Source organism: Ictalurus furcatus, chromosome 28 (genome assembly GCF_023375685.1).
Source record: "Ictalurus furcatus strain D&B chromosome 28, Billie_1.0, whole genome shotgun sequence".
NCBI classification, from domain to species: domain Eukaryota; kingdom Metazoa; phylum Chordata; class Actinopteri; order Siluriformes; family Ictaluridae; genus Ictalurus; species Ictalurus furcatus.
In genome coordinates, this window is record NC_071282.1 from 6,952,534 (window position 1) to 6,966,334 (window position 13,801).

The 13,801-nt window shown below is 42.9% G+C and overlaps 1 protein-coding gene across 1 annotated transcript in view; it reads left to right on the top strand.

Moving 5' to 3' along the window:
• lamc3 (laminin, gamma 3) overlaps positions 1-13,801 on the top strand; it is a 176,906-nt gene that overhangs the window by 85,993 nt on the left and 77,112 nt on the right. Inside the window, exons 6-8 of the mRNA XM_053618520.1 lie at positions 9,106-9,223; positions 12,379-12,477; positions 12,810-12,946. Of these exons, the coding sequence (XP_053474495.1) occupies positions 9,106-9,223; positions 12,379-12,477; positions 12,810-12,946 (354 nt within the window). The remainder of the gene's footprint in view (positions 1-9,105; positions 9,224-12,378; positions 12,478-12,809; positions 12,947-13,801) is intronic.

The following is a 13,801-nucleotide window of genomic DNA, read 5'->3' on the forward strand; positions in this document are numbered from 1 at the left end:
CATTCCGGAGTTCCTTCAGAACCTCCCCCAGGTGGAACAGGTGGTCCGACCAACTGGAGGAGTGGATGACTACATCGTCTAGGTAGGCGGCCACGAACATATGGTGGGGTCGCAGGACAATGTCCATCAGCCGCTGGAACATTGCGGACACCCTGTGTAGCCCAAAGGGGAGAACCCGGTACTGCCAGTGACTGGTGGCTGTGCTGAAGGCCATCTTCGTTCTTGCGTCCGGTGCCAGAGCGACTTGCCAGTAGCCTTTCATTAGGTCCAAGGTAGATATGAACCAGGCCCTCCCCAGTCGCTCCACGAGGTTGTCCACTTCAGGGGAGGGGATAGCTATCGAACTCGGAGACCTGGTTCAGCTTCCAGAAGTCATTACAAAGTCGCATACTTCCATCCAGCTTCGGCACGACGACGATGGGGCTGGACCAGGGACTGTTGGACTCCTCTATGATGTGGTCCCACAGCATTCGGCCAACTTCTTCCTCGATAGCCTTGCGCCGGGCCTCTGGGACACGGTAGGGCTGCTGTCTTACCACTACTCCGGGACGTGTTTTGATCTCGTGGTGGACCAGCTGCGTCATTCCTGGGGAGGTAGAAAACACATCAGAAAATTGGTCCACCAACTCGGTTAGCTCCTGTCTTTGTGTAGGGGTAAGATCTTCCCCCAATTCTACCAAGGTACCATTGCCGTGATCTGTGTCCAGAGCCGCATACGCCGATATTACCAGCGCCGGTTCTACCCACTTCTTCAGTAGATTCACATGGTAGAGTTTTTCCGCTGCTCACTTACCGGGCTGCTGCAGGCAGTAGTTTATGGTGCCTTTTTGCTCGAGGACTGTGTACGGGCCTTGCCACCCGGCCAGGAACTTGCAGGAGCTACTGGACACTAGCAGGAGCACCCGATCGGCCGGTTGGAACTCCTGTTCTTTTCTGGGATCAGGGGTGCCGGCGGGGGCTTCCTGGGGTGGTACGCTGACACTGAGGGCACCGTTGACAAAAGGCCCGATATTGGATACACCCCATAGTTAAGAGAAGAACATGAGGAGTTCCATCGACTGACACAAGAGCTCTGAAGCTGTATCATGAAGGGTTTTTTTTTCTCTTTACTTACAATTTCTCTGTGAATTTGAATAAAATTGAATCATATCTATGGCCTCCAAGTGTCAGTTTTTTTTTTAAATAAATTAATACATAATATCTATAAACACCACCACTCACTACAGCAACTGATATATAATATTTTTGATATAACATGTTCTAGCAAAGTTAAAGCATGTATGCACTTTTGTGAAATGTAAGGCATTTAGTGAGCTAAATCCTTAAAGTTCTAATTTTAAACAATATACTCTTAAGAAATTATTTGAATATCAAAGTCACAGCAATATCATTCACATACTTATGGGAAGATGCAAATTATTTTATTTATTAATCTAATTAATTTTTATTAATATAAAAATATAAGGTAACTATTGTTGTGCCTAAAATTGTTATTGTTCCTGCATATTGATGAAGTGTTGACTATGAATAGTCTTTTTTTTTTGTGGTCCATATGATAATACAATCATGCAATAAGTGGGCACATAGCTATTTGAATAAGAGGTCAAGAATACTTGTATGCAAATATATGCCAGGTGCAAAATAAATATAATGGACTATCAATCAGAGGATTATGGTTGAGCAGAGATGTGAATCATTTGTAGGGAAGAGAAAAAACAATGATATTTAGTATAGAATCGAACATGGAGAGAATGTTTTAAAGAGAGAGATATTGAGGTACTCTTCAGGGGGGAAACAGCTTATAGCTTGCATCATCTTCAGTTATTGACGTATGCTCGGCAAGACAGTTTTGTGCCACCACTCGTGTTTTTTATTTAATTTCAGCGGCTCCAGGCACATAAACAAAAATGCAAATCTCATTGGTTGGCCATTTTTTAATGCGGCGTTTCAAAGAAAAAAACCCCAGATGTTAAAAAGATTTGACGCGTTGATGCCATGTGTTCCCTTTCAAAGGGAACTTCACATTGCGTTTAGCATAACACTATGGGAGCACCTCTGGCGGGTGACCGGCATCTGAAGCTTGTGTAAAATCATGCCTATTTATAGGCCTGCCATAATCAGGTGACGTGGCAATTAAGTGCGTCGCGTCATATATATATATATATATATATATATATATATATATATATATATATATATGGCACCTGTGAACCGTGCCATCAGCCTTATTATCTTCAGCAAGACTGCATGTCGGTTGTTTGTGTAAAGGAACAAGACGACACTTCATTTCCTCGCTATCTTTTCTCAAAATCTCAGAACTTTTCTATCCATTTTAAAAAAGAGAAGAAAAATAAGGAATGAGCGAGAGAGAAAAATATGAGTGAGAGAATTCAGGAAGTGTGTTACAGCTTGCTCCCGTTTCATCACAGGAATAGTGCACACTTCCTGTGTGGAATGTCTAGGATAGAGCATGTGATGGCAGCCTCGAGAGGCTGCATATTGTAACGCCTACATCAGGCAGCTCCGCTTGCGACTCACTCTCTTCTTGGAAGCCGAAGCAGGTTGGGTTTCAGAGCCTCGCGGATCTGGGCCGGCTGCTGCCGAGGCAGCTAGCCGTCTCAGGTCTGGGGGATCTCTTATGGATACGGAAGAGGAGCCGGAGATGAGCGCTACTCTATCTCTTGCTCTGTCTTCCGGGTCCGGCTCTCCACTGGATTTGGGAGCTCGCATCGCAACTCCTCCTTCTGCTATGGAAGGCCAAAAGGGAAAAAAGTAATAGTAATAATTCCTCTCTGACTCCAAGGAACCAGAATGGTGTACTAAAAACTGAGAGCAGCATATAAAGAGCTGCTTGAAGTGATTACTAAGGCTGGATGAGATTTTTTCTCCCCAGTGAAAGTGACAAAATATCAGGCTTCTGGGGGAAAACCATGCATGAGCTGTATTTATAACCCCACAATGTTGGATTATTGAGCCATTGGGGGAATAAATGGCATGGCTATTAGGCTTTTCTGAAGGTGGAGGAAGCACTCGCGAGCTACCTCTCTCCATCGATGGCAGGTAATTTAGGGGGGCCGGCTTTGCCATCCAAGCCACTGTGTAAGGCCACGGTGGCATTGGTGGGCAAGGCCTATGCAGTAGTAGTCTTGCTTGTGGGTCACTGCAGACAATGACAGTGTTACAGGCCTACCAAGCAGACCTGCTGAGTGAGCTCGACATATGGCGGCATTCAGCCAGTTCCTTCCCTGTTGTGTAAAGTTCACCTGGGCATCCACAAGTGGATCCCGGTCCAGCACTAGTGCGAGGGAGACAAAGAAGGTGAGTATGGCAGCCCGCCAACCCCCGGAAACAGCCAGGGGAACCGGGTGGCCACAGTCGCGGCCTGCTACTAGGCCTGATCTGAGAATGGTCATAAAGGCCAAGCAGACAAAGAAGAGCGGTCCTGAGGGGCCATGGAGGGACGTATTGGGGGACATGAGGTTGTTAGGGCAATTAGCCCCCAGTGCTACTGTAGGGCCTCCCCTAGCTGAGGCTGTCCCAAGTTTTCAGTGTTCGCTGGTCAGCGAGCTGTCACAGGGCAACTGTGCTCGCTCTCCCTCCAATAGAATGTGGAGTAGTTAACGTCACTAAAAGACCATCTGGCAACGTGGAAACTACTGCCAAATGTGTCTCCATGGGTTCTATCTACCGTAGAAAAGGGTTACCAGGTCCTGTTTATAGCTCGATCCCCCCTGGTTCAGAGGTGTGCTCACCACAGTAACACAGTAGTCAGCGCAGAGCAGAGCCCGACATTAGCACAGGAAGTAAGATCCCCCTTGGACAAAGGGGCCATAGAACATGTAACCCATTCCCTGAGGGAGGGAGGTTTTTACAGCCATTATTTCCTAGTCCGCAAAAAAATAGGAGTATGTGGCCAATTTTAGATCTGCGTCATCTGAACTGTACTCTTCGGTCATACAGGTTCAAGATGCTGATGTGCAAACTTATCGTTCCACAGATTCAGTTTGAGGACTGGTTTGTGACGATAGATCTAAAAGGTGCATATTTCCACATAGAAATATCGCTAGCTTTATCCCCTCCCACCTTCACAAAGTGCATGGATGTCATTCTGGCTCCATTGTGACTCCAGGGCATCCGTGTACTAAATTACCTGGACGACTGGTTAATTCTAGCACAATCCAGGGAACTGGTGGTTCAAAATCGAGATGTTGTTCTCGCCCACATGAAGAGCTTGGGGCTCAGCTTGAGCCTCAGAAAAGTATGCTTTCTCCAGTGCAGTGGACAACTTTTCTAGGGATTATAAAGATTCTACTATGATGAGGGTATTTCTATCCCCAACATGCATAGGGTTAATCCTATCAACATTGAGCGAGATAAAGCTGGATCTTGGCATCCCCTCCAGTCTCTATGGGAGACTATTGGAGCTTATGGGCAGCCAATGTCATAGCATTGGGCCTATTGCACAGGAGACCGTTTCAGTGGTGGCTGAGAAGTTGGGGGTTTCGTCCAAGGACGAAACCTCTGAAAGTAATCAGTGTCACGCTGCGATGCCTACGTGCTCTGAGAACTTGAGTGTCCCTGGTTTCTAGCCTTGGGTCACACTCTAGGGGTGTCTTCTTAGCACAAGGCGGTAATGACAGACACCTCCCTCACAGGCTGGAGCGCAGTCTTAGACAGCAGTCCAGCTCACGGTCTTTTCGGTGGCCCTCATCTGGAGCAGCATGTAAATTGCCTAGAAATGTGGGCCATGTTTCTAGCACTGAAATTCCTTCTTTCTCAATTGAGAGGTCACCATGTGTTTACACAACACTTTTTGACCACCAGGGAGGATTATGTCCGCGCCCCCTTTTCAGGCAGGTGCAACTAATTCTTCTCTGGGCAGAGGGAAAGTTTTGTTATTGAGTGCAATGTACAATCTGGGCAACTGGAATGTGGGGTCAGACATCCTGTTGAGGCAGGGGCTGAGGCCCAGGGATTGGTGGCTCCATCAACAAGTGTTGGAGTCCATATGGCGGAGGTTTGGCCAAGCAGGACTGCATATGTTCGCCTCCGAGGAGACAACACACTGTGGTTCGCCCTCACTCCTCCCACACAATTAGCGCTGGACACGATGGTGCACATGTGCCTAAGGTCACATCTGTACACTTTTCCCCTGATCGCTCTGCTCCCACAAGTTCTTGCAAGAGTTCGCCAAGACAGTCTATGTCTGCTGCTAGTAGCACCTTATTGACCAGCTCGAATATGGTTCTCAGAGATAATATCCCTGCTAGATGGCACTCCTTGGGAGATTCCCATCCACAGGGATCCACTGTAGACCCAGTGAACTGCTCAATAGCTACAGTCCTGGAGTTCTTACAAGAACGTTTCTCAGCGGGGTGGGCTCCTTCTACAATCAGGGTTTACATGGTCACCATTTCGGCCAGCCACGCCCCTGTTGATGGAGCCTCTGTGGGGCGACATCCTCTAACTTCAAGGTTTATGCGTGGTGTCAGGCGGTTGAGGTCCATCTGCAGGCCGCGCATACCTTCCTGGCACCTTTCTGTGGTCCTGAAAAGTCTGTCAGGTGCCCCATTTGAGCCCTTAGAGTGAATCTACTGTCTCAAGCCGTAGGGTTGATTTATTACCCTCAGCCAGAACTATGGAAACTGTGGGTCTGCCCCCTGAGGGGCACCAGCTCATAGATTCTGGTCTTACAACTGAGGTTGTAGAGACCATGTTAAACGCTAGAGCACCATCCATAAGGAAATTGTATGCGCTCAAGTGGCGGCTTCTTGTCTTGTGGTGTGAGGAACGTCAGCTAGACCCAGCGAACTGCGCAATAGCTACAGTCCTGGAGTTCATACAAGGACGTTTCTCAGTGGTGTGGGCTCCTTCTACAATCGGGGCTTACGTGGCCGCCATTTCGGCCAGCCACACCCCTGTTGATGGAGCCTCTGTGGGGCAACATCCTCTAACTTCAAGGTTTATGCGTGGTGTCAGGCAGCTGAGGCCCATCTGCAGGCCGCTCATACCTTCCTGGGACCTTTCTGTGATCCTGGAAGGTCTGTCAGGTGCCCCATTTGAGCCCTTAGAGTCAGCCTCTGAGAAGCTTCTGACTCTAAAGGTAGCTATTCTGCAGGCCCTGACATCTCTCAAGCGAGTAGTAGATCTACAAGCTCTCTCAGTTCCTGCCTTGCCTTTACCCCTGGATTAGCCAAGGCCTTCCTGTATCCTAGGATCCTGGATTATATTTCTAAGGTGCCTACATCTGCTCCCCAGCCTGTGATCTTGCAGGCTTTCTGCCCTCCTCACCTCACACCGGAACAAGAGAGAATGCACCTGCTGTGTCCAGTAAGGGCTCTCTGTACTTAGGTCCACCGCTCCGGTCAGTGGCGTAAGTCAGAACAGTTGCTGGTCTGCTTTGGCAGCGACAGCAGAGGTGATGCTGTGTCAAAGCAGTGCATCTCTAATTGGATAGTGGAAGCAATCTCTATCACTTATGAGGCGCACGGTCTCGCGACGCCTCTGGGCATAAGGGCTCATTCCACTAGGGGGGTCGCCTCCTCAATGGCTTTGTCCATCGGGGTATCCTTACAGGATGTGTGTGCTGCTGCAGGGTGGCCTATGCCACACAAATTCATTCGATATTACAGCCTGGATATTCATTCCTCCCCAGGCTCGAGTGTCTTGCAGTGACCCTCGGGGTGGGTCTTTTTGAACAGGCCATTCCATTGCTATGACGGAGTGGGTATTCTCGTTCCCATAGTGTTATGCTAAATGCAACATGAAGTTTCCTTTGAAAGGGAAAGTCTTTGAGAAGGGAATGAGACACGTAGCGTTGCCATACCGGGGTGGGCCTGTGAATTTTGTCTTCGCTTCAGATAATAGAGGCTGACGGCGCGGTTCACAGGTGCCATATATATATCATGTGATGCGCTTAATTGCCACGTCGCCTATAAATAGGCATGATTTTACACAAGCTTCAGATGCTGGTCGCATGTGAGAGGCGCTCCCGTAGTGTTATGCTAAACGCAACGTCTCATTCCCTTCTCAGGTTACAGGGTTACATGAGTAACCCAGACATTTTACAGGTGGGTGTGAACACTCCCACTGACAGCCATTGATTTAGACACGGGGCGTTAAACAGACCATTTAACCCGCTTGAAAAAACGTTCTGGTGTGAACGGGCCTTCAGACAGTGCGCAATAGAAAGGAAGCGCAATAACTCTTGACTAAAATATTCATTTTGATACAACAAAGCTCTATGTGAAACCAAAGTAATTGTGTGTTTCTTTATGAGAGCTGTAATTGCAATGGGAGGTATAAGAGGTATATTGGTAAATAAGGTATAGAGGTATAGAGGTAAATAAGAGGTAATTGTATATAAATTTTAGAAGTGTCATACATTTACAGGATAAGGAAATGACGGTAACATGTTATGTTCAGATGAGTGAATGTGTGTGTTACTCACTGATATGACTACCAGTTTTGCTTTTGTTTTTCTTTTCTTTTTTTAGTGATTTAACTTCTGCTATAAAGCTTGTGGACAATCAGTTGTCTTTTGTTTTCATAATATAACGTCAATATATTTTTAAAAACATTCTTTGCAGAACATATAGCATAGCCCACATACAACCCCAAATATGTTGGGCCGCTGTGTAAAACTTAAATAAAAAACAATGCAATGATTTGCAAAAAAAAAAAAAAAGATACTCTTTTTATACCCAGTCATGTTACTGTCCTGTTGCCAATGAACCTCCAGTTGTTTCTTTGTAGTAACACTTTTCCAACCTTTTGTTGCCGCTGTCCCAACTTTTTTTTATCCAACAAATTAAAAATTACCTTATTTTTTGTCTTCAAAAGGTACATTTACTCAGTTTAATTTTACATATATTTATTTATTTATTTATTTATTGTAAAATACAGAAAATAAATATCAGCCTTTTAATCCAACTAAACGATTAATTGAATAAATAATTGACAGATTAATCGATTATCAAAATTATCATTAGTTGCAGCCCTCGAACAATGCTGATGGTGAGTGAGAAAATGGGCACTTGCTATTGGTGCTAACAGTGAAACCTGATTATCACATAAGCTTGAGATCACTGAAAGTTTTCTTTTTTGAAACACCTTTGTAACTGCTTTGTAACACCTTTGTAACCAGCAATGTCCCCATGACATCAGTGCAGCAGCTATCCACTAAAAGTCTCATAGGTATAAGGAATGAAAATGCAGCCTCAACCAAGAAATTAGCACCAGAATAGCTAAAGACTTCACAAATGGTTCAATTTAAACATGTTCAGTGTGTTGGATTTTTCCTTTAACCTTAATATCTTATCTTAATATCTAAATAACTTTTAACCTGAATCTTTTGTTTGTATAAGTTTTGTGAAAGAAGACTTTATTTGAACAATGTCACAATGTTCCAATAAGACTAAATGTAAAAGTCTTAAGTGGGTTGTTTTATCCCCACAAAACACTAACACACACATACACACTTGCACTCTCACAGGATTAGGCATCCACTGGCCTATATGTCACTGTTGCTAAATGTTTTTTACGCCTGTAGCTTATTCTAACCTTTTAGGAACCCTTGGTTCTTACCTTTTTTTCCTAAGAAAAAGCTGTGTGCTGTGTAAAACAAACATGATTTATTATGGGAACCAACAAAATGACCCTGAAGCAATAAAATATTCATGCTTCCTTTTCATTGTGTGCATTAGATTCAGATAAAGAGAGTAAAGCACACTGTAGCCCCCACAGAGTTCTGAGGATTTTCTTTTAACCTCTGCTGTAAGCAATGACTGAATAGCAATAGCATTCAATCCCAAGACAATCTATCCAAATCACATATAGGTCCCATCAACACTGTAAAAAATAGTAATTAGTATCTGATCCCTAAATAATATACTAGACTTCTTCAATTGAGCACCTTTTTAGATGAGAATCTATTAAAACAGTCATTAAAATATCTCTGCTACAGAGTCAGGCTGCAGGCTATATGAATAAAACACATATTAAATTTGTAAATGTACATGTTGAGTCAATAATCCTGTTGTAGCTGTGGAAGCAGATGTCTATAAATAATTTTGAAACTCATTTTCCCTCTCTACCTTTCTCCAGGCTCCGTGAGTCTGCTGTGTGATGAGGAAGGCGTGTGTCTCTGCAGGCCGAGTGTGATAGGGGTAAAGTGTGACGTCTGCAGACCTGGCTTTCACTCCCTTGGACCAGGGGGCTGCAGGTAATGGCAATGCTAATCTACTACTCATATTTAAGAACATCTACGGTCTTGTTTAGCCAAACTCTGTTATGGAAGTACATCAAGTCTACAGGAGGCATTTCCTCATCCTTATTTTTAGTATGAACCATATTGAGATTACAAATACTTTTAACTCCTTAGATTTCATTTTGTCCTTCAGTACTCATGGGTCATTCCATTTCAAGTGGTCCAATGCAGGTTGCTTGACCATTGTTAATTGTCCTTTTTTTTTTTCTTTTCTTTTTTCTGAGTGATTACCTCTATGTATTGGCATTGCAAAACCACCAGTTCTTTTTAAAATGTTTACTTTGTTTAACTACAATGGCCATCTTTGTGTCATGGCACACAACCAATTTTGGTTATACAGCTGTTTACAGAAACCTCAATATATCGGCCCAGGCTGGTCCTAATTTCTTGGAATAAAAACTCATTTCTAGAGCACATTACAAGCCTACATGGACATATATAAATATTTTGCAGATTCATGTTTTTTAGACTTAGAACTTCAGTCCAATGTAATGCTAAAGATTGCTTATAGTCCCACATTTAGGGTCAGTTCATAATTGGAAGGGTCTTTTTTTATTTTATTTATATATTTATTTATTTTTTATAGAGGGTACCTAGGTAAGTGTAGTGTGCATGCAGAACATTTCAGGTATGAGACTTTTCTTTTTTATGGTGGTGAGAGTGCAATATTTTAAAATTCCCCTCAATTTCGGGTTGAATATCTCTGGTGGGGGACCAGATATAAACCTCAGTACTAACATAAACAGAGCTATGGAGTTGTTTCAATCAGCAAAGATGAGCATCTGTACCCATAGCTTAATAAGATGTTCTCTTTTGCTGGATTCATAGAGGATGATGTCTCCTTTTGCTTCCATAAAAAAATATCAGCCTTTAATAATTCAAAATTAAGCATGTTTAGGTGTTTATGGTTAGCAAGTTTTGTAAATTTGCTAGCTAGTTTTGGTTTGTAGTTAATACCACCTTAGTACTCATTTGAAGATAGAGAGATAGAGAGAGAGAGAGAGAGAGAGAGCATCCGAAAAGTATTCACAGCGCTTCACTTTTTACACCTTTTGTTATGTTACTGCCTTATTCCAAAATGGATTAAATTCATTATTTTCCTCAAAATTCTACAAACAATACCCTATAATGACAACGTGAAAGAAGATTGTTTGGGTTGTTCCTGGTATGCAGTGGTTAGTAACTACTAAAAGTGAACCACTGAAGGTCAATCAGTGGACAGCGTCATGGGTGCCCAAGGCTCACTGATGCACGTGGGGAGTGAAGGGTAGCCCATCTGGTCCGATCCCACAGAAGAGCTACTTTAACACAAATTGCTGAAAAAGTTAATTCTGGCTATGGTAGAAAGGTGTCAGAACACACAGTGCATTGCAGTTTGCTGTGTATGGGGCTGTGTAGCTGCAGAGTGTACCGGGCAGAGTGCCCATGCTAACCCGTGTCCACCACCGAAAGCACCTACAATGGACATGTGAGCATCAGAACTGGACCATGGAGCAATGGAAGAAGGTGGCCTGGTCTGATGAATCACGTTTTCTGTTACATCATGTGGACAGTCAGGAGCATGTGCCTTGCTTACCTATGAAAGAGGTGGCACCAGGATGCACTGTAGGAAGAAAGTAAGCCAGCGGAGGCATTGTGCTGCTCTGGGAAATGTTCTACTGGGAAACCTTGAGTCCTGGCATTCATGCGGATGTTACTTTGACACATATCACTTATCTTAACGTTGTTGTAAACCAAGTACACCCCTTCATGGCAACAGTATTACCTAATAGCAGTGGTCTCTTTCAGCAGGGTGATGCGCCCTGGCACACTGCAAAAATTGTTTAGGAATGGTTTGAGGAACATGACAAAGTGTTCAAGGTGTTGACTTGGCCACCAAATTCCCCAGATCTCAGTCTGCTCAAGCATCTGTGGGATATGCTGGACAAATCAATGGAGGCCCCACCTCACAACTTACAGGACTTAAAGGATCTGCTACTAACATCTTGGTGCCAGAAACCACACAACACCTTCAGAGGTCTGTTGGAGTCCATGTCTCGATGGGTCAGAGCTGTTTTTGAGGCACAAGGGGGACCTACACAATATTAGGCAGGTGGTTTTAAAGTTATGGCTTATCTGTGTATATACTTTCATTGTCTTAAAGACATTTTAAATAGGTTTATGTCTGAAATTTATCTCCAAGACCCAATGTAATTTTTTAATTAAAAAATAATCCCCCCCCCCTTAAAATCAAACTGTTTTCCCAAACAAGCAGTTTTCATTTAAAGTTTATAAGTAGCAGTGAAGAGCTCTGCTTATTTGGGAATCCTCTTGAGTGAAACTCTCTCAGGAAGCTGGTTGAGAAGATGCCAAGAGTGTGCAAAGCTTCAACAAGAATACTGTTATGAATGTACTGTAAATAGTTTTAGGAATAGTAAATAGCTTTTACACATTTTTTGGTCACTGAATAATTGGTGAATCACTGTTAATGTCTTTATTACCATTTTAAAATAGTATGAGCAGATCAGTGTCCAAACTGTGACTGGTTGTGTTTTGCATTTTTGGCCATAAAGACACAAATCAAGAATACAGTGCAATATAAAATATAGAAGTGTAATGCAATACATCAAGCAAATCAAATACAAACATCCATGCTTTGTCTCTCTCTCTCTCTCTTTCTATCTCTCTCTCTCTCCCCATTGTAGCTTGTGTGAGTCTGTATGCTGTGGTATGAATTAGCTGGTTCGGTGGAGCAGAGCAGAATAGACCAAAATTGATGAGTAGAAGAGTGGAGAGAGAGAGATACTGAGAGAGGGAACAGGGAAAAATCAAGAGAAAAGGAGAACCAGGCTGGGAAGACAGAGAGAGAGAGAGCAAGAGAGAGGCAGACTGCCAGCATGTGTGTGATAATTGAATTATAAGTAATTGAGAGCTCATTAAAACATAGTGGCTAGACTACAATGTTGATTAGAAGGCTTTGTTTGCATGACCTTCAATGTGTAAAAGACACTACATAAATATGATGGGTTTTTACTATTATTTATATACAAAACACCTTTAGTACCCTTGAAACCAGCTCTGGGAGGCAGAGTAGTGTGCAATGCAAGCATTTATTTGGGTTGTTTTTTTAGGTTGTGTGAGTGTGATGAAAGGGGCAGTGTAGGCGTGTGCTCAGCTGGAGATGGAAGCTGCTACTGCAAATCCAATGTGGAAGGACACTCATGTGACAGGTGACCTTTTCACACACACAAACACAACACAAACTTGCTAATACATTGGATGTATTGTATGTTTGGATGGTACAATCAAAAAGTCTGATTTACTATCAACTGTTGTTTTTTTTTATTATTATTATTTCTTAAGCTATTGAACAATAACGCAGTCAGCAGTGCTAAACAAGATAACATCATTGTCAGATATGAGTAAATCTATTCTTAATTACTGACTTATTTACTAAATAAATACAGTTGTAGGTAGTGGACACAAGTGCTGGTTACCCTACTATATCAGATCAAGATCTGTTTTTGCTGCATGTGATGTGATGTGACGTGTGTGCCCTTAGATGCAAACCTGGCTCCTTCAACCTCCAACCCGACAATCCACATGGCTGTCAGATGTGCTTCTGCTTTGGCCACTCACTAGCATGTTCATCCTCCAATCAGCATGTGGCTTTCAACATTACCTCCAACTTCCTTGAAGGTAATCAATCAAGCAAAATATGCTTTGAGCAGTTAATGAGGTCACACCTACACCGTACTGCATTATTAAACTTTATAATATATTTTTATGTAGTCTAATGGACTCTAATCCTGTATTTAGGGGCCCAGCCCCGAAGAGGCTTACAATGGCTGAAAACGCATGAAACTTTACATTTCTATTTCTGTTAGGACAACCTTTCACATGATATTGCAGTTTAGCATAGGTGTGCCTCCAAAGCTCCCTAGGTTTTGAAAGCAAAATGAACATGCAACCCATGTAGTGCACGAAAAGTCAGGAAAATTTGGCATACTCATCACACTTTGCCCAAATTTTATAAGTCTTTGGTAATTTCTTTTAGATTTTGGCCAATTGACTCCATAGTACCCCTAACATTTCTGAATGAGTTTATTATTTTGGTTGCCACAAAATTTGTCTGACATTTACGAATTTTGGTCTATATATTGTCCACATCATGTCAGACATATTTCCCATTGGCTTGTATTAGCTCTGCCCAGGAAGTCAGACATTTTGAAAGTTTTGTGTCGTTTCATATAATTTTAACAAACTCCTTCTACAAAGATAATCAGAATAACTTGAAATTTAATTATTATAAACTCCAGACATATGTGATTATAAATTGCAAAGGAATAGTGGATATCTTAAACGAGGATGTATGTCAAGCAAATCTATTGCCCACCATTACAGCAGTAAATCAGATTCAAAGACAATTGGTTTGACAGTCATGAAATTTGGTATGACCATAAATGTCATAAATGTCATCATCAATGTTTAACATTGGTTTGAGTGACTTCACCCAACAGAAAGTTGGCCAATTTTGGAATGCAGGCATTTTTT